General features: G+C 44.9%; 1 protein-coding gene across 1 annotated transcript in view; it reads right to left on the reverse strand.

Annotated features, from left to right (window-relative positions):
* The window catches only part of LOC143962616 (guanine nucleotide-binding protein G(i) subunit alpha-1), a 126,358-nt gene that overhangs the window by 28,077 nt on the left and 77,314 nt on the right, over nucleotides 1–20,967 (reverse strand). Inside the window, exon 4 of the mRNA XM_077471932.1 lies at nucleotides 15,856–16,013. Coding sequence (XP_077328058.1) covers nucleotides 15,856–16,013 — 158 coding nt within the window. The remainder of the gene's footprint in view (nucleotides 1–15,855; nucleotides 16,014–20,967) is intronic.

A 20,967-nucleotide genomic window follows, 5' to 3' on the forward strand; every position in this document is an offset into this window, starting at 1 on the left:
TAATCCCATATAATTATACGTTCACTCTGATGAAATCTCACATATTGGCAGCCATGAGACAATTATTAAATTCAAATTCGCAAAACATACAGTGAACACACATACTTTGTCCAAGGTTAGGGATTGTGGTTTGTGAATCTACTAGTGTTTTTTTTTTTTTTTTATCCCAGTTTTTGTTGTTTTTTTTGGATAGAGTGGGCAAAGGTAAAGTACTAGTAGTAGTCAATCACCCAGAAAAAATAATAAATTAGGCCCCCCCCTCCAGCGTTATGCTATAATGTGCTAGTATGCACCGCTCATGGAGCCCTCCAGCACAGAACCGTCATGGTGCTTCCATCTTCACGCACCTTTCCTTCTGGGTTCGCAGGCTCCAGCTGTATACATGGCTGGGGCTGTGATGACATCACTCCCACGCGGGAGCCCCGGCATGGAGCTCTGAAGGTACGCCGACCATTCAGAGCGCATGCGCTCATCACATCCCGTGTGAATATTTCCTAAAAATGGTGCACGTTTAGGAGATATTATTCACTGTACCTACAGGTAAGATTTATTATAAGCTTACTCGTAGGTACAAATTCAAAAATGGACTTCCACTTTGAGGGCCAGTTCACACCATAGAAACGTAGTCTGAATGCGTTAGTGCTTTTCTGCCTGCGCATTTTTTGACGCGTTCCAGTGCATCCCCGGCATTATTGCCGGATGATCCGGACATGAAGTTCTGGGCACTGGACAGCCAATTTAAAAAAAAAACAAGCTCATAACTTTTTTTAGCTGCCTAATTCTAAGCAAATATGTCAAGCCCTGCTTTAACCACTTCAATGCCCCTTCCTGCCCAGGCCAATTTTCAGCACTGTCGCACTTTGGGTACAGCATTGCATGACTGCGCAATTGTCAAACAAAATTTTTACTATTTTTTTTTTTTGACAGATAAAGCTTTTTGCCATTTAAATCACTTTATTTTTCAGTAAACAAACGAAAAAAGGCCGAATTTTTTTTTTCTTTTGTTTCGATTATAAAATTTTGTAAATAATTTTTCTCCTTCACTGATGTGCGCTGATCGGCTGCACCGATGGGAAGGTACTGATGAGCTCCGAACTGCTGTCGCTCCTCCATTTTTCACACACAAGTCGTGTACGTCTTTTTTTAGTTGATGAATACAAAAGGTTACAATTGAGAAGTTCTTGAACAGTTGTCAAGGCAAAATTGATAGGATATAAAATGTATCAAATTCTCAGCAATTCTAAGCATGTCTTCACAGACAAAGGGGTGGAGTGTGAAAAACTTGGTGCAGCTTTGCATAAAAAACAAATCGCCATGTTTTTTTTTTGTCAAAGCCTAAATTGAACAAGCTAAAGTTACAAGCCAATTGGCTACCATGCACAACTCCACCAGATTTTGCACTTACCAGTTTTAAACAAATCAACCCCACTGTGTATCCATACTGTAGTCAACTGAAAACCTCCTACAATATCCACCAGTAACATCACTTTGCAAACAGCTAAATAAAAGCACCAAAAAGTTATCTTGTGCATACTAAAAATGTACAAAGCCTAAATGATTTCCTAGCTGCAAGCCTACAACAGTTATTTGGTCTTAAAGTCAAAGTTGTGTGACCTAAATGTAATACTACATTGTTGTGAACGCCATGAAATCATAATTAGCAAGTCACAAAAACCTTAAACTGGTTGTAAAGGCAGAAGATTTTTTTTATCTTAATGCATTAGGATAAAAAAAACCTTCTGCGTGCAGCAGTCCCCCTCATGCACACGAGGCGCAGTTAAACGCGCGTTCAGATGCAGTTGGACAGTTTTTCAACTGCCCCTGAACTCATTCAATGTTATCCTATGTGTCCATGCACACAGTCTCGTTTTTGTCCGTTTTTATGCAGTTGCGTTTAATCTCGTTTTTCCAGAAGCAAAAAAAATGCGTTCAGAAGCAAAAATTTCCACGTTTCAGACGCAAAACGCAGCTAAACGCGGCACCCGCGTTTGCATTTATATGCGTTTTTAAAGGTGACTTTTTTTTTTACATTAAAAATCTCAAAAATGATTGCAAATGATGAAAAACCATTAGAAAAATATTTTAAACAATTGCAAGTGGACAATCCACAACTTGTGGCAAGTGACATGGCAGGTGGCAAGTGACGTGGCAAGTGGACAATCCACAACTTGTGACAGGTGACGTGGCAAGTGATGTGGCAGGTGATGTGGCAAGTCACGTGGCAAGTGGAAATCCACAACTTGTGGCAGGTGATGTGGCTGGTGACGTGGCAAGTGGACAATCCACAACTTGTGGCAGGTGGCATGGCAGGTGATGTGGCAAGTGACATGGCAAGTGGACAATCCACAACTTGTGGCAGGTGATGTGGCAAGTGACGTGGCAGGTGATGTGGACAATCCCCAACTTGTGGCAGGTGACGTGGCAAGTGGACAATCCACAACTTGTGGCAGGTGACGTGGCAAGTGACGTGGCAGGTGAGGTGGCAAGTGACGTGGCAAGTAGACAATCCACAACTTGTGGCAGGTGATGTGGCAAGTCACGTGGCAGGTGATGTGGCAAGTCACGTGGCAGGTGATGTGGCAAGTCACGTGGCAGGTGATGTGGCAAGTGGACAATCCATAACTTGTGGCAGGTGATGTGGCTGGTGACGTGGCAAGTGGACAATCCACAGCTTGTGGCAGGTGGCATGGCAGATGACGTGGAAAGTGGACAATCCACATCTCGTGGCAAGTCACGTGGCAGGTGATGTGGCAAGTCACGTGGCAGGTGATGTGGCAAGTCACGTGGCAAGTGGACAATCCACAACTTGTGGCAGGTGATGTGGCTGGTGACGTGGCAAGTGGACAATCCACAGCTTGTGGCAGGTGGCATGGCAGATGACGTGGAAAGTGGACAATCCACATCTCGTGGCAAGTGACGTGGCAGGTGATGTGGCAAGTGACGTGGCAAGTGGACAATCCAAAACTTGTGGCAGGTGATGTGGCAGGTGACGTGGCAAGTGGACAATACAAAACTTGTGGCAGGTGATGTGGCAGGTGACGTGGCAAGTGGACAATACAAAACTTGTGGCAGGTGACGTGGCAGGTGACGTGGCAAGTGGACAATACAAAACTTGTGGCAGGTGATGTGGCAAGTGACGTGGCAAGTGACGTGGCAAGTGGACAATACAAAACTTGTGGCAGGTGATGTGGCAAGTGACGTGGCAAGTGGACAATACAAAACTTGTGGCAGGTGATGTGGCAAGTGACGTGGCAAGTGACGTGGCAAGTGGCCAATACAAAACTTGTGGCAGGTGATGTGGCAAGTGACGTGGCAAGTGACGTGGCAAGTGGACAATACAAAACTTGTGGCAAGTGACGTGGCAAGTGGACAATACAAAACTTGTGGCAAGTGACGTGGCAAGTAGACAATCCACAACTTGTGGCAGGTGATGTGGCAAGTGACGTGGCAGGTGATGTGGCAAGTCACGTGGCAAGTGGACAATCCACAACTTGTGGCAAGTGACGTGGCAAGTGGACAATACAAAACTTGTGGTAGGTGACGTGGCAAGTGGACAATCCACAACTTGTGGCAGGTGACGTGGCAGTTGGACAATCCACAACTTGTGGCAAGTGACGTGGCAAGTGGACAATACAAAACGTGTGGCAGGTGACGTGGCAAGTCAGGTGGCAAGTGGACAATCCAAAACTTATGGCAGGTGACGTGGCAGGTGACGTGGCAAGTCACGTGGCAAGTGGACAATCCACAACTTGTGGCAGGTGACGTGGCAGTTGGACAATCCACAACTTGTGGCAAGTGACGTGGCAAGTGGACAATACAAAACTTGTGGCAGGTGACGTGGCAAGTCAGGTGGCAAGTGGACAATCCAAAACTTGTGGCAAGTGACGTGGCAAGTGGACAATACAAAACTTGTGGCAGGTGACGTGGCAAGTGGACAATACAAAACTTGTGGCAGGTGACGTGGCAAGTCAGGTGGCAAGTGGACAATCCAAAACTTGTGGCAGGTGACGTGGCAAGTGACGTGGCAAGTGATGTGGCAAGTGGACAATACAAAACTTGTGGCAGGTGACGTGGCAAGTCAGGTGGCAAGTGGACAATCCAAAACTTGTGGCAGGTGACGTGGCAAGTGACGTGGCAGGTGATGTGGCAAGTCACGTGGCAAGTGGACAATCCACAACTTGTGGCAGGTGACGTGGCAAGTGGACAATCCACAACTTGTGGCAAGTGACGTGGCAAGTGACGTGGCAAGTGGACAATACAAAACTTGTGGCAGGTGACGTGGCAAGTGACGTGGCAAGTGGACAATACAAAACTTGTGGTAGGTGACGTGGCAAGTGGACAATCCACAACTTGTGGCAGGTGACGTGGCAGTTGGACAATCCACAACTTGTGGCAAGTGACGTGGCAAGTGGACAATACAAAACGTGTGGCAGGTGACGTGGCAAGTCAGGTGGCAAGTGGACAATCCAAAACTTATGGCAGGTGACGTGGCAGGTGACGTGGCAAGTCACGTGGCAAGTGGACAATCCACAACTTGTGGCAGGTGACGTGGCAGTTGGACAATCCACAACTTGTGGCAAGTGACGTGGCAAGTGGACAATACAAAACTTGTGGCAGGTGACGTGGCAAGTCAGGTGGCAAGTGGACAATCCAAAACTTGTGGCAAGTGACGTGGCAAGTGGACAATACAAAACTTGTGGCAGGTGACGTGGCAAGTGGACAATACAAAACTTGTGGCAGGTGACGTGGCAAGTCAGGTGGCAAGTGGACAATCCAAAACTTGTGGCAGGTGACGTGGCAAGTGACGTGGCAAGTGATGTGGCAAGTGGACAATACAAAACTTGTGGCAGGTGACGTGGCAAGTCAGGTGGCAAGTGGACAATCCAAAACTTGTGGCAGGTGACGTGGCAAGTGACGTGGCAGGTGATGTGGCAAGTCACGTGGCAAGTGGACAATCCACAACTTGTGGCAGGTGACGTGGCAAGTGGACAATCCACAACTTGTGGCAAGTGACGTGGCAAGTGACGTGGCAAGTGGACAATACAAAACTTGTGGCAGGTGACGTGGCAAGTGACGTGGCAAGTGGACAATCCACAACTTGTGGCAGGTGCCGTGGCAAGTGGCACGCTAAATACAAGTACACTGCAGCTCTCACAGCTGCTGCTACTCACTCTGGTCTCACAAAATTGCTGAAATAGTTAATAATACTGTTTTTTTGAGCTGGGGAGGGTCTATGATGTTAGCTTAACTAAACGCTTCTAGACGCAAACGCGGTAAAACGCAGCTAAATCGCGGTAACGATCCGGGACTCTCCCTCCTAATTGGTTAAGACTTAGCAACGGCGTCATTGGCTCCCACTGCTGTCAAAGTCAGTTAACCAATGAAGAGAGGGGGGTGTGGCTGAACCGCAGCTCTGGGTCTGTAAAGACACACAGAGCTGTGGCTCGGCTCGGGTGTCCATACAGTAAGCTGCTTGCTGTGGGGGCATTCAACAGGAGGGAGGGGCCAGGAGCACCGACGAGGGACTCCAAGAGGAGGATCCAGGCTGCTCTGTGCAAAACCACTACGCAGAGCAGGTAAGTATAATAGGTTTGTTATTTTGAAAGAAAAAACAAAACAAAAACTAGACTTTAATATTAATTTAAGTGTAGGATTAACAGTCATTCCACTTCTAAAGTTAAGTATTTTTTAACCACTTCAGCCCCGGAAGATTTGGCTGCTGAATGACCAAGCCATTTTTTGTGATTTGCCACTGTCACGTTAACTGACAATTGCACGGTCGTGCAACGCTGTACCCAAACAAAATTGACGTCCTGAAGCCTCAGCTGCTCGAACATCCACTTGATAAAAATTTGTGAACGTATGCACTGAAGACCAGGTAGCAGCCTTACAAATCTGAGCCACAGATACTTGATGGCGAAAAGCCCAGGAGGTTCCTACACCCCTAGTAGAATGAGCTCTCACCCTAAAGGTAGGAGCTTGAGGTTTCAGACCATAGGCCTGAAAGTCCAATTGATGGACCCAATCGGCAACGGAAGCCTTGGAAGCTGCTTGCCCCTTCTTGGGTCCTTTTGGTAAAACAAAGGAGTCTGATCCTCGGATTTCCGCAGATCTAGACAAATAAACCTTGACTGTCTGGACAATGTCCAATGAATGCAGTCGCTTTTCCACTGAGCAAGGCTGAGAGAAAAAAAAAAAAAAAGAAGGTAAAATAATGTCCTGTTTTAAATGAAAGGCCTTGTCATGGTGAAGGATCAAGTATGGTTCCCTGCACGAAAGGGCTGCCAACTCGGACACCCTTCTAGCCGAGGTGATGGCCATCAGGAAGGCTGGCTTGCGTGACAGCAAGTCTAATGGAATTTCCTTGATAGGTTCAAATGGTTGTTTCTGTAAACACAGGCAGCACCAAGTTCAAGTCCCAAGGACACATTTGTGACCTAATGGGGGGGGAAGCAAACGAGTCGCCCCCTGCATAAAGGTTCCGACTAACGAATGGGATGCTAAAGGCCTTTGGAAGAATACTGACAAACTGGACCTCCGATTGTACTCAAAGCCAATCTGATTTCCACAGCCGACTGTAGAAAAGGGAATTCTCCCAATAACGTATTTCCGAGGATGCCATTTTCTGGCTTCACACCAAGCAATATAAGTCTCCCAGACATTATGATAAATCTTCCTAGTGACAGCTTTTCTAGCATTCACTAGGGTAGACACTACTGGTCCTGAGATGTCACGGTTCTTAAGCACCCTGGCTTCAATAGTCATGCCGTTAAATTTGGAGACTCTAAATTGGGGTGGAATATAGGACCTTAAGACAGTATAATGGGGTGATGCGGAAGGGTCCATGGCCCGTATATTGTCAGGCTGGGGCCAAGCTGGTGCCACCAGCATGATTGGAACCCCCTCTCCGAATCCTGCACAACAAATGTGGAAGGAGAGGGATTAGAGGGAAAGCATAAACCAGGGAGTACTGGCTCCATGGAACCATCTGCTCTGATTGCCAGAGGATCCCTTATTTGGGACACAAATTGCTGTAGCTTGTTGTTGAACATGGATGCCAATAGGTCGACCTCTGGCCATCCTCAATGCTGGCAAATTTCCTGGAACACCTCTGGGTATAGGGACCATTCCCCCGTGCAGATCTGCTGGTGGCTGAGATAATCTCTGTCTTCCAGTTCTCTACTCCCAGGACATGGACTGGTGACAGAATCAGCACATGCCCCTCTGCCCAGGCTAGTATGTGGTTCACCTCCTTCAGAGCTGAAGGACTCCTGGTAACGCCTTGGTGGTTTATATAGGGTCTGTTCTGTCCCTGACCATTTCCCCCCCCCCCCCCCCCCCCCGGGTTGTGAGCCCTTCTAGGGTCGCTCCCCAGCCTGAGAGACTAGCATCTGTAGTCAGTACCCTCCAAGTTACCAGGAGAAAAGATTTTCCCTTTTGCAGGTTCTGATCCTGCAACCACCAGTTTAGGCTTAAACGTGCCTGAAAAGATAATCCGGGGCTTGTCCTCTTCTGTTCCAAGCCAATAAGGATGTCTTGCTGTAAAGGCCTGGAATGGAACTGGGCATAAGGCACTGCCTCAAAAGTACACTTTGTAAACACCCACAGCTAGCCCAAAACTCCCCTGTATGGTCACTGCACACAGGCATCCAGCCTCTAGCTAGCTTAACTGTTTTAATCACTGGGACACCCCACAATAAAAAATAAAGGGGTTTTACTTACTACTGTCCAAGCGCAGGGCAGCTTAGAAACTAAGAGCCCAATCTTCGCGGCGGGTTCCTGACACTTGAGGACCTTCAAGGACTGGGTACCCTTTTCATGTTTAGGGTCCACTCCTTTGGACCTGTGCAGCACCCTGCAGGAATGCCTTAGCGCTGTGGTGTCCAGGATTCCATTTCGCAGGGTCCAGTGCCCAGAGACCGCAATACAGGCAAAACCTTGCAAGCTCTGGTAACATTTATCTAAGCATATAATGCCTGTGTCAAATGGATCCGATCGGTCAATCCCTTGATTCATTTAAGAACCGTTTGTGGGACTAGAGATCTGGTGCTCAGAGAGCTCAAACAAACCGTGCCAACCACCTTGCAGACACTGGTAAAAAAAACTGAAGTACTTCCTGCCTAAAGACCTTTGGTCTACGAGTGTCCATTCACCTGGAGATGGAGTATAACCCAGCAGCGGCCCTATCAGGATCCAGGGCCCCTGACCCTCTGTCTGGACAGTGCTGATTGGCCCTGTGCTGATCATATGCCCTTTTCCCAGAAAAACAAAAAACAAAACCTCTAGCAATACACACCAAACTGAGCATGTGCAGCCTGACTCCAACAGCTCAATTTTGCTCCAGGAGTGAGATGGGAAAGTCCCATCTCATTGCCGGGACACCTCGCTGTATGTAGCCAAGGGTAAATACAGCGCACACATCTAGCAGCAAAGGCAATAGTTCATTTGAACCAGCTTGGTCCAAACCATTTCAACTTCACTAAAAACTGGAGATCTGGTTTAGCGGACAGTTGTCTAACAAACTTCAGACTGAGCTGCCCAACAAGTTATGTGTCACGAATGCTCCATCAACTGGCCCTAAACATAAATCTCTCTAGCTCATGTCAAAACCTCGCATAAAATTGAATCTGGGAAATGTATCAACCCTGCCGTAAGGTAAGCAATTCTAAACAAGGAGCAGTGCACTGCTGCAGGCAGATTTATTACAAGGTTACTGCACGAGTCCTAAATTCCGGCTTCTCTAAAGTTGCTCGACTGAATGAAATCTAACACTGACCAATTCCAAACGACCGTATTTATTGGCATATAACACGCACAGGTGTATACCACGCACCTTCATTTTAGGAGGGACATTTCAGGAAAAAAAAAACTTCAATTTTAAATAATGAACTGTAAGGCAAAATAAAGGCCAGTGCCCATCAATGCAGCCTCACCTCAGATTACTGCTGTCTCGGAGGGGACAAGGAGGGTGGCGGGAAGAGCTCTGTCAGATTACATACAGCGAGAATCTCCCGTTTTACTCTACGGCCTCTTTAATACAAAGTTCTATGATAGACAGAACACTGGTCCAATGCCAGCACAGGAGATGGGACTTCCTATTATATAGAGGCTGAGTAAACAGGATATTCTTGCTGTATGTAACCCAACAGCTCTTACCGCCCCCCTTCCTGCTCCCTCCTAGGCAGCCCAAATTGCAGTATCAGCGTATAACACGCACACACACTATTTGCATCCAGTTTTCAGTGTGAAAAAGTGTGTCATTAAGGCTGAGAGGGGGGGGGGGGGGACAAAAAAAAAAAAAAATGCGATTTAAATCTTGAGTTGAGAGGTCAAATAGATTCAAAATTTCAGCAAATCGATTTTTTTTTTTTTTTACCAGAACCAGTGCTGACACCGCACTGCTCCTGAGGTGCTGCGGGCAGGAGTTTAGGCGAGGTTACGGCTTCGGCCTAGTCTGCTCCTCAGAACTGGAGTGGTGTCCAAAAAAAAAAAACTTGATTCGATTTTTTTTGAGAAAAATCGCCCAGCTCTACGTGTCATATACCGATAAATACAGTATGTGGAAATTTGTCTTATCTTCATTAATAAGTCTGTCGTTTAACTTAGAAAACGGTCACACTTGGCTGCCCAAGAACTGAGATGCAGAGGTCTTTGCTGACGGAGATGCAACCTGATTTGTGACTAATCGAGCAGCTAATCTGCTTGATAAATGTCACCCATTATACATTCACTTTGCACACAAATTTACTCGCATGGAAAAATATTAGTCTTCACTTTGACATGCAAAGCCCTGGCACAACCTTTTCTCCTACAGTACTTCTGCACAGAACGTAGTGCAGTGATGGCGAACCTTGGCACCCCAGATGTTTTGGAACTACATTTCCCATGATGCTCAACTACGCTGCAAAGTGCATGAGCATCATGGGTAATGTAGTTCCAAAACATCTGGGGTGCCAAGGTTCGCCATCACTGACCTAGTGCATGAACCAAACAGCACAGAGAATGGCCAATAAGAATCCTCAAAACATACACTGGGCAAACTGCTATCATTCTCTATTGAAATCCTCTCAGATCAGGTCGATCTTGTAAAAGTTACTCCTTACTATACACTTTTTTTTTTAATTTTTATTTTTTATTTTTTATGTAGCCTTGCATTTTATTATGATTTGTTTTATTGATGTGCCTTTTATACTGTACTGTATGTTCCATGCCTGGGAACATAGACCTGCTGAGATCACCCATTCCATTTTTACAAATTGCTCAAGAATGTGAAATGTAATTATTATTTTTTTGTCTATAAATATTTGTTAAAAGGTATTATATACATTAGCAAAGTCTGGATTTACATTATATGTGGAATGAACAAGAATGGATGCCAGTTTCTATGATTAGTTTCAAAGTTATTTCAGAGAAAAAGGTGTTTTTCTTATTGTGTATAACAAAAAGGTAACAAATTTGTCTATACAGTAAAACCTTGGATTGTGAGCATAATTAGTTCTGGAAATGTACTTGCAATCCAAAGCACTCATATCAAAGCAGATTTCCCCATAAGACATAATGGAAACTCAGATGATTTGTTCCACAACCATTTTTTTCATAAAGCCTTCAGGCTTATAGTCCATATAAAAAGATTATAAACAACAATGTTATTGTGTAACCATAAAATGCCCTTCCACAAATTGCAGCAGCCACAACAGGATTAGAAGCAAAATCCAGCGGGAGCTAGAAAGTATAAAAGAGAAGAGAGGCGCCTCCAAGTGTAGCAATATGGTTACATTTAAAGAAGGTACAACATTTAGCAACTTACATGGTTGATGATTAAAACGGGCACATCCAAGTATGCTAGCATACGAGGTAAAACGGTCCACATAGACCGTCCTCCACACCGCTGGCTCTCACTGCCGTCAGTCTGCAATCATGATTGCTCTACTGCAGGGTAGTCTTCCCAATCTGAAAGCGAGGCTTGAAACACTTGTGGAGCGCAGAATGGAAGGGAAGGGATGACGTAGATGGCAGTGCGGGTGGTCTAAGTGGACAGCTTTACCCTGGAGACCTGCATACTTTGATGTGCCTGATTTAATAAACAATGCGAGTTGCTAAATGTCGTACCTTCATTAAAGTGGTTGTAAAGTCAGAAGGTTTTTTTATTTTAAATGCATTCTATGCATGAAGATAAAAAGACTTCTGTGTACAGCAGCCCCTTCAGCCCCCCTAATACTTACCTGAGTCCCATCTCTATCCACGAGTCCCTCGGCTGTCCAGGGCTCTCCCTCCTGATTGGCCGAGACCCGGCAGAGATGCCATTGGCTGAGACGCCATTGGCTCAAGCTGCTGTCAAAGTCAGCCAGCCAATCAGGAGAGAATGGGGGCAGAGCAGAACTGTAGCTCCGTGTCTGAATGGATACATGGAGCTGCAGCTCAGGTACCCCCATAGTAAGCTGTGGGGGGCACTCAACCGGAGGGAGAGGCCAGGAGCACCGAAGAGGGACCCGAGAAGAGGAGTATCTGGGCTGCCCTGTGCAAATTCACTGCACAGAGGAGGTAAGCATAGACATTTTTATTTTTTATTTCTTTTAAAATAACAAAACAAGACTTTACAATCCACTTTAAAATGTAACCATATTGCTACACTTCGAGGCACCTCTTTTTTTATACTCAGTTGTGATGCTACTTGTATATCAAGAAATCGCTCGTTTATGAAGTCAAAATTTATAAAAAATAAAAACCTCATCTTCCAAAACATACGCAGACCAATTCACTCGCAATCCAAGGTTTTACTGTAGTTGTATATAAACAGATCTAAATATCAGTTCAAACATTAGACTACCCACCAGGAAAAAGTTAATCCAAAACCATTAGGCTCCATGCATACTGGGCTATGCAAAAAAAAAAAAAAAAAAAAAAAAAGAAAAAAAAAAAAAAAAAAAAAAAAAAAAAGGTAGCTCAAAAATATACCTCTAATCATCCTAATGTGCAAAGCATACAAGCAAAACACAAAACTCCTGTAGTAGCAGTGACTTTTAAGCCGGTGTGCATGGAGCTTTAGCATTTTCCTTTAGGACTCATTTATTACTACCCATTCCGATGCAGGACTTTTAAAGAGAATAAGCAATTAAGGTGTCTATTTTTAAAAGTAAATGCATCAGCACATTCATAAAAACATTGAACAACAACTTTTTTGTTTTTCCATGCAGCTGTGTGGGCAGATTGCTATGTTGCCGTTACATGATGGCCACACACTGCATGTTACTATTTTGTAAACCATGATTTATCAGTATAAGCAGGGATTTCATCAATTTCCCCATACAAGGAATCCAGAACACTAAAGTCACCAATTTTCCTGGCCATATACCAGAAGACCACATGAGTACACATCTCATGCTGTCCCCACATAAATACTAAGCTATGTTTTAGATAATAGCCAGTTGTACAGCAATCACACTGCAAAAGCACCGCATGCAAACCACACTAACTGCACAGTAAACATTAGTGCTTATGTATGGAAAAACTGCTGGACAACTTTTGGCTGCCATTCCTTCATTCTTGATTGTCCAGCACCATACTAACAAGCCTTTCTGAAACTTTCAGATAGCAGGCCTAAATCAGCGACATACAGCATGATGAAGAAATCAAGGCCTTAGCTTAAACACATTAAGGCTGGATTCACACCTATGCATTTCTAGTACTTTTTGCATTTTGCAGATTTGCACTACAGTCAATTTAACATAGTTTCCTATGGAACATGTTCTGTAGTGCAAATCTGCAAAATGCATAGGTGTGAATCCAGCCTAAGGGTTTGTTCATACTTGTTCAAAATACTTACACTTATCAAAACACGCTTAAATCATTAATGCATGTAATAGGTGTGTTTGAGAAGAGATTAATGAGCGTTAAAAACGCTCCCCTAAATGCCCTAGGTGCGTTTGCAGTGCAATTAAAATGCGATTTTGATTTTTAAAACCACATCGCAAACGCTTATTAACTAATGTATTAACACTCCATGCTGGTGCATTACCATAGACGTGAATAGAAGGAGATGAAATGCTTCTATTCAATGAAATGGACATGAAATGTCAATTTTGAAGTGAAGTGATGCGAAAGCTTCACGTTTTGATAATGTGAACACCGTGCGCTGTCCATATTATCAACTGCATAGGCGTTTGAAAAGTGTTAAAAATGCCCCTCTATTGCCTGCTTTCAATTCCAGTGTGTACTAGGCCCAAGAACTAGCATGCCACAGGATACCAGTGGCCTAGTGGTTAGCATGTCTGTCTTGCAACACTGGGATAATTTCTGAATCTTGGCCAGGACACTATATTCATGGGGTTTGCTTGGTCTCCTTCTGCTAGCTTGGGTTTCTACCACAATCCAAAGACATACTGGTTGGGTAAAGGCCTTGTGTCTAAATTGGCCCAAGTATGTGTATACATGTGAGATACAGACTAGGGCAGTGATGGCGAACCTTGGCACCCCAGATGTTTTGGAACTACATTTCCCATGATGCTCTGGCACTGTGCAGTGTACTGGAGCATCATGGGAAATGTAGTTCCAAAACATCTGGGGTGCCAAGGTTCGCCATCACTGGACTAGGGCTACAACTAAGGCCGCGTACACACGGGCGGACTGTCTGTCCAACTTAGTCCGCCGAAACACATTTCAGCGGACAGTTCGCTCGTGTGTGGGCTTCAGCGGACTTTTTCAGCGTGCAGTCTGGCGGACTAAGTATTTTGAAATTTCCGTAATATTGTCCGTCCAACTTTGGTTTCAGCGGACAGTCCGCTCGTGAGTAGGCTAGTTCGACGGACTAAGTATGGCGCATGCTCAGAAAGGATATACACGGCAAAAGGTTGCATTGCTGTGTATTGGACGTCCTATTTCTAGTCCCGTCGTACGTGCTGTACACGTCATCGCGCAAGCTTTCGACGGACTGTCTGTTCATCGTGTGTGGTCAAGTCCGTTCATATGAAAGTAGGACGGACTGTCCGTCGGATTGTCTGACGGACTTAGTTGGCCAGACAGTCCGCCCGTGTGTACGCGGCTTTACAATTATTTTCATAATCGATTAGTTGGCCGATTATTGTTTCGATTAATCGGGTAATAACCTTAAAAAAAAAATAAAAAATAAAAAATAAAAAAGTGGGTCAAATTGACATTAATTTTCAACCACAGTGACGGGGAAATTTTGGAAATAGAAAACTTCTTGGTCAAAGGAATTTTCACACAGTATGTGTTTTTTGCTCGGAAATGAAGTGAAAATTTCAAACATTCTTTCATTCAGCAAATGTACAAAGATTTTTCATCTGAATATTCTCACCTGAAAATTGGCCAGCATAAGACTCGGTACACACCTATGCAGTTTTTGCTTTTGATCTGTTTCTGCAGTGCTTTTTTGCTGCGCGTTTTGATTTTTGCGCACGTGATTTTACGGCAATTTGCGTTTTTGCATTTTTTTTCCCCGGCAGATTAAAAAACACAAATTACTGCAAAAACACATTACATTCTTTTCTGCAGCTTCTCCATTGAAGTATATTGAACCAAAAAAGCACCGCTTTGCGTTAAAAGTCCCTGACCCTTTCCAAATCTGCAGCAGCTGAAAAAAGCACAGATATGAACGTGTCCCATAGGAAACCATGTAAATGAACTGCAGCACGTTTCTGCAAAAAGCACCAATAAACATATAGATGTGAACCAGGCCTAAGATGTTTAGTAACATAATGGGGTTAAAAAAGACTAAAATGAACCCTTTATAGTACAAAAAAAAAGCAGATAGATAATCACTACTGGAAGGGGTTCATTTTTTTACTGTAGAACAGTGAAAGTAATATTTACAGTAGTGATATTCTTGTACTATAAAGGGCTCATTTTAGTTTTTTTTCTAACCCCATTATGTTACGGCCCGATTAATCGATTATGAAAATAGTAAATCGATTTCATAATTTATTAGTTGTCGATTAATCGATTAGTTGTTTTAGCCCTAATACAGACCATAGATTATTAGCACCTTGTAAGGGCCGGTTCACACTGCGACGCGAGGCGAGGCGACACGGCTCGCCTCGCCTCGCTCCCGCAAGTCGCCCCCATTCAGTGCTATGGAACCGTTCTGAGAGGAGCGACTCGAGTCACTCCGACTCAGAAAAAAGGTTCCTGTACTACTTTGGGGCGACTTCGGGGGCGACTTGCATTGACTTCTATGCAGAAGTCCTCTGCAAGTCGCCGCTGACCCCCCCTGCAAGTCGCGGCGAGGAAGTCGGAGACGCCTCGCCGCGTGAACCGGCCCTAAGCAGGGATTATTGCTAGATGTACAGTACGCAAAAGCATTATTTGTTGCAGCTACATAAATATCTGCCATAATAAGAGAAATACATACATCATGGAGCATATCAACCAGACTGTGTGTAGGCATACATTTACGTAAAAAAGTAGGATTGCAAACACTGTACAGCCATGGTATTGGCACCACACTTCTCTATAACAGATTGTTCTTCATAACCATTCCATATCAACAAAAGCTCAAGCCATTTTTTTAAACTACTTTTTACCTATGTAAGCCCTTACTTTGCAGTTACAATACAAAGCACATCATAGCTGGAGAAGCACCACATGATAGGCAATTACACTTTACGAAGCAAGTTTGTATGAACATAGAAAAAAAAGTAATCAGAAACCAAACGATGAGCATAAATGAAGAAGTTCTATACAAAATTCGATATGAAACAAGTCAGAACACAAAATTCATTTGTTGGGGAGGATATTTAGAGCCTGTGTGAGTTGTCTGTAAATACCTTCTGATGGTCAGTCTATACCCCAACAAGTGACAATCACTCGAAGTTGCGGCTTGCTTTTAGGAATACTCACTATGCTGCAGAATCATTCAACTGATATTCCCTTGATCTGTTGAAGCAGGCCTGAACCCCACCATCTTTCCACAAGCGTTTGATGACTCCGGCCAGCTCAGCAGTCATAAAGCCTTCTTCTGCAGCTCCAGCCAGTACAAAGAGTTGACGAGCATCATCCTGTCCAAAAAGCATGAGAATTATAAAAATGGGATACAAAATACAGTCTTAACCAAGAAAAAATAATTTATGGTATAAAGAGAACTATATTATCTTTGTTAAATAAATGCGACTTGGCTTGGCTAATGAAGCTGTTTAAATGAATTGCACTAGTCACTATGTTTAAGAGCAATTCCAGGAAGCGGAAGCAACCAATGAGCTAGCATGTCATTCAGCAGATATCACAGCTGGACTAAAGGCAGACATTTCATTTATCCTACCTCATACGGAAAGTATCGTTTTTGTTCAGTAAACATGCACGCGTACACATTTTATACATAATAAACATTTACATTTAGGCTCGGTTCAAACCAGACGCGGCACGACTTGCCACGCCGCGACCTGACAAGTCGCCCCCATTCTGTACTACGGAACCGTTCTAATAGGAGCGACTCGAGTCGCTCCGACTTAGAAAAAAGGTTCCTGTACTACTTTTGCGGTGACCTCGGGCGACTTGCATTGACTTCTATACAGAAGTCATTTTGCAAGTCGCCGCTGAGGTCGCGGCGTGGCAAGTCGTGCCGCGTCTAGTGTGAACCGAGCCTTAACTTCTATGTGATGTTAAAGTGTTTAAATGCTTACATTTCAGTTATTGCAATATAAAAATGTGTAGAACAGCCACTAGAGGCAACAAACAATTTAAAGAGGGAGTCCGCCGGGAGTCAGCGTTTTTTTTTTTTTTTTTTTTAAAGCAAGCAGCTACAAATACTGCAGCTGCTGACTTAAAATAGAGACACTTACCTGTCCAGCGCGCCCGCGATGTCGGCACCCGAAGCCGATCTCTCGATCGTCTCTCGGGTGCTGCCGCCACCATCTTGGGTATGGGAATCAGGAAGTGGAGCCTTTCGGCTTCATTTCCCGGTTTCCTACTGTGCATGCGCGAGTCGCGCTGCGCAATAAGGATGGACCCGCTGCCTCTGGGATCTGTGTGTTTCCCAGCAGGCACTTTCGGAAAGGGGCGTAATCTACGCCCCTTTCCGCAGAGAGCTATCCCGGAAGTGGGTGCAGATACCTGTACTGTACAGGTACCTGCACCCCCCTCCCCCCTGAAAGGTGCCAATTGTGGTGCCGGAGGGGAGGAGGATTCCAATGAGCAGAAGGTCCACTTTAGGGTGGACCTCCGCTTTAAACAGCTGTTAAATCACTTGAAGAGCAGGCCTTTTCTGATAATTTTTGTTTACATGTGAAAATGTGTATTTCTTTCTAGAAAATTACTTAGAACCCCCAAATATTATATATACACACACACACACACACACTTTTAAAGCAGTGGCCCTATAGAATAAAATGGTGGGTGTTGCAATTTTTATGTCACACGGTATTTGCGCAGCAGTTTTTCAAAACGCAATTTGAGGAACGTCCCCTCTTGCTGCTTGTAGAAGCAATCCAGTGGCTATTTAGCTGCCATCATTGCTTTTACAAGAAAGCCAACCGCTGGCTGAAAAAATATACCAGGTTGGTGCCTGCAGCTGCAGACATAACACCGATATAAACACTTAAAGTCCAGCCACGTAAAAGGTATGTCGCTGGCTGGCAAATGGTTAAAGAGTCTGCTAATTCAGACTATTATGAGCAAGAGCAATAACGCATGCGCAGTGGGTGCCAGGCTGTGAAGCCACAGCCGGGCGCCCACAGTTACAATGCCAGCGTCGCCGAACAGAGGGGCTGGGGGGGGGGGGGAAGACAAGCAGGGCTTCGATCCCCCGCATCGCTGGACCCTGGGACAGGTAAGTGTCTGATTATTAAAAGTCAGCAGCTGCAGTATTTGTAGCTGCTGACTTTTATTTTATTTTTTAAATGGGAACCGCGCTTTAAGTGTCATGAAAACATAAATAGTAACTGGTCAATCTAATGTTCACCAGCAGATTTACTAGGTTTTGCCTGATGGATATGAGGGCTGGGAAAGGCTGAAATAAGCCAGATTGTCCCCGTGACCCAAAGACACACATGGCAGGAAATGCACAGCCTGTGAAGTCAAGTCAGGCAGACTATACCATAAATCACAACAGCAAGCAACATTAACTGGAGAAGGAAAGCGTGCACAATAAATAGACTTGACAGCTTCAGATAAACAAAGAAATTGCTAAAATTAAAATTCAGAATCAATGTTATTGGCACTGATATAGACTGGGTTCCAGCCTGCTGGTAATACAGAGGAAATTAAATTGGCTGTCTGAACACAGACACCGGAAGTAACAATCTCGCCGTTAGGTCCTTCAAATCATTCTGGCAGAGTATTGGGGTAATATAGTCTAGAGCCATGCTGGCACGGCCATGTTTTAGTTCAGGCTTGTTTTTTTTTCCCCACGCAGAAATCCGCAGATTAAGACAGTGAAGAATATGGGTGTGTCACAGCTGAGCTACAAGCCACAGCCTGAACATCTGTACAGCATACAAAACACACAATTGTGCTGTCAACCAACTATTCAAGCATTTCTTATATTTAGAGACAGCTAAGCATGGCACCAAATGTCAGAAACCAAAGAAGAGTTTCAAAAGTATACACAGACAGGCTGCAAATATGCACAAAGGGTTCTTCAAAATGAGCAGCAATTTATCTTTTATTAAAGGGACACCATCACCAGATTATTCAAACACAAACAATTTTATGTAGCCATGGTGTTAGCACAACCGACAAACAATCCGCCGAACCCCCCACTGCCAGACTTCATGCATCCTTTCCAGGAGACGAGCTTTGTTTTGTTGTTTTTATTGGGGAGGGGGGTACAACTTGGATAGGGATTGGGATATAGGATGCCCAGGGAATTAATCATTGCCATCATATTTAAAGAATTCAATACACTTTGAACAGTTAGAGCCTGAAGTTTGAATGTGAATGCTTGGCTACGTATAAATCTTCTCCATGCAGACTGTTGCTCCCTCTGCATCTCCAAGCAGACTACTGTTCCTAAGAGTTCTCCATCTGTCACCATGTGAAGGACAGAAACATCACTTGACTGTGTAAAAGCAGTGGTCTTCGTTCTCTTCACCTCCTGCCCAAACTTGTAGTTGCTAATTGAAGTAGGACACATCCTCTTCTATTGGGTAGTATGAACTCACTCTGAATAAGCCCCTCTACTGGTTCTGGTAACTCGCTGCTACTAGGCCTAAGGCCTGCAGAACCTCTCCCTGGAGGCCACGTAGGTTCAAGTCTATCTTCTAGGTAATGGACTACTGCTCCCAGCCAGCCGAACTTGCAAACCATGCGCCATCTGGCCACATTGATTTGACAGATCCCCACAGTCTCTTTTCTGTTCCAGGATTCACCAGCCGCTGTGTGCATGATAAAGACTCTGCTATTGACCGTGTAGAAGCAGAATTCCCTCACAGATTCCCTGGCACCTCCAGCCATCCACTGTGGCAACAATCACCGACCTTCCAGCCCCGAGTCCTTGATGAGGAACTTGTCTGGACCATGAGTTCAGACAGCTTCTCCTGTCCCTCTGCTCCAGGAGCTTTCTGCCACCAACCGTGTGGTGACAGAGACATTGCCAATGACCGTGTAGAGCAGGGGTCTCAAACTGGTGGCCCTCCAGCTGTTACAGAACTACAATTCCCATGAGGCATTGCAAGGCTGAGGGTTACAAGCATGACTCCACATAGACAGAGGCATGATGGGACTTGTAGCTCCGCAACAGCTGGAGGGCCGCCAGTTTGAGACCCCTGGTGTAGAGGCAATGTTCCTTCGCAGCTCTCCCCGGGCCACCTCCTGTGATCGGTACACCCCTCCCAGATGGGGGTGTTCTCCTGCGGCTGTCTAGCACTCCATTCCTTACTTCACCCAGCCAACTTCTCCTCCCCATCAGCGTGTGACCTCAGCTCATATAGGAGGCCCGTCCCCTGCCAAACACCAGTTAGGGATTGGTCAGGGCTCCCACATTTGCTGCCTGCCACTCCAGCTCTAGGCCCAGCCTCTCCTCCAGAACATTTGCCCTGGAAGCAGGGAAGGCGCTTCAGAACTGGAGCCCAGGGGATCACAACCCCTGCTACTCTGACCATGCCCAGCCCCCATATCAAAACAGACAGGCCTAACTTGCGGCATAAGCCTGCCCAAATTTGCCTGTGCTGAAATAACCCTTACTAGCACTTACCTTCTGGTAGAGGGTGCTAAATTTATATAATAAAACGATAAATGCACATATAATTTATGTCATCAATATGTAAAACCCTCAAAAAATAAAAATAAAAAAAGTCAGCAGCTACAAATACTGTAGCTGACTTTTCATATAAGGACACTTTGCTTCAGTGGTGGCGCCTGCACCCAAGCTGATGGATGCTGAGTTGTGCTATGCTTTTTGAATGACCCTATCCATTATCTTCTGAGATGCACACAGGTCCCAGAAGGTAGCGAGGGGGGGGGGGGGCGCATTCAGATGCAAATGCCGCAAGTGACTTAAGTCCTGCTGGGAAAAGGAAAGAAAGAAAAAAAAAAAAAAAAAAAAAAAAAAAAGCACAAAAAAAAATAAAAAAATAAAAAAAAGAGTGAGACTTGGTTTCAATTTAGCCTGGAACTCCGCTTTTAGAGACATTCTATAGCAAGGGCAGGCAACCTTGGCATGCCAGGCATTGGGGAACTAAAAGTCCCTAAAAGACTGACAGGAAGATGAGCTTTGTAGTGTCACCACAGCTGAAGTGCTGAGGTTGTCTACCTCTGACATATTGCTCTCACCTAGGCTGCTACATAAGGCTACATTCATACTAGAGATTTAGGCCAATGCAAATTTAGCGTCAGGAATCAGGATTCTGAGTGCCAAGGTACACTATAATAGCAGGTCGCCGGTGGCCTGCAGCTATTCACGGCTCTGCGCAGACAGCAATTACCTGCAGTGATCACTAACACACTACTGTACATCAAGCAGCGATCACAGCATGTCATCATTGGCTATGCGTACCACAGCGAATAGCTGCAGCAGCT

The sequence above is a fragment of the Lithobates pipiens genome, unplaced genomic scaffold (assembly GCF_037356315.1).
Source record: "Lithobates pipiens isolate NorthernLeopardFrog02 unplaced genomic scaffold, aLitPip1_a1.2 Scaffold_8, whole genome shotgun sequence".
NCBI lineage: Eukaryota > Metazoa > Chordata > Amphibia > Anura > Ranidae > Lithobates > Lithobates pipiens.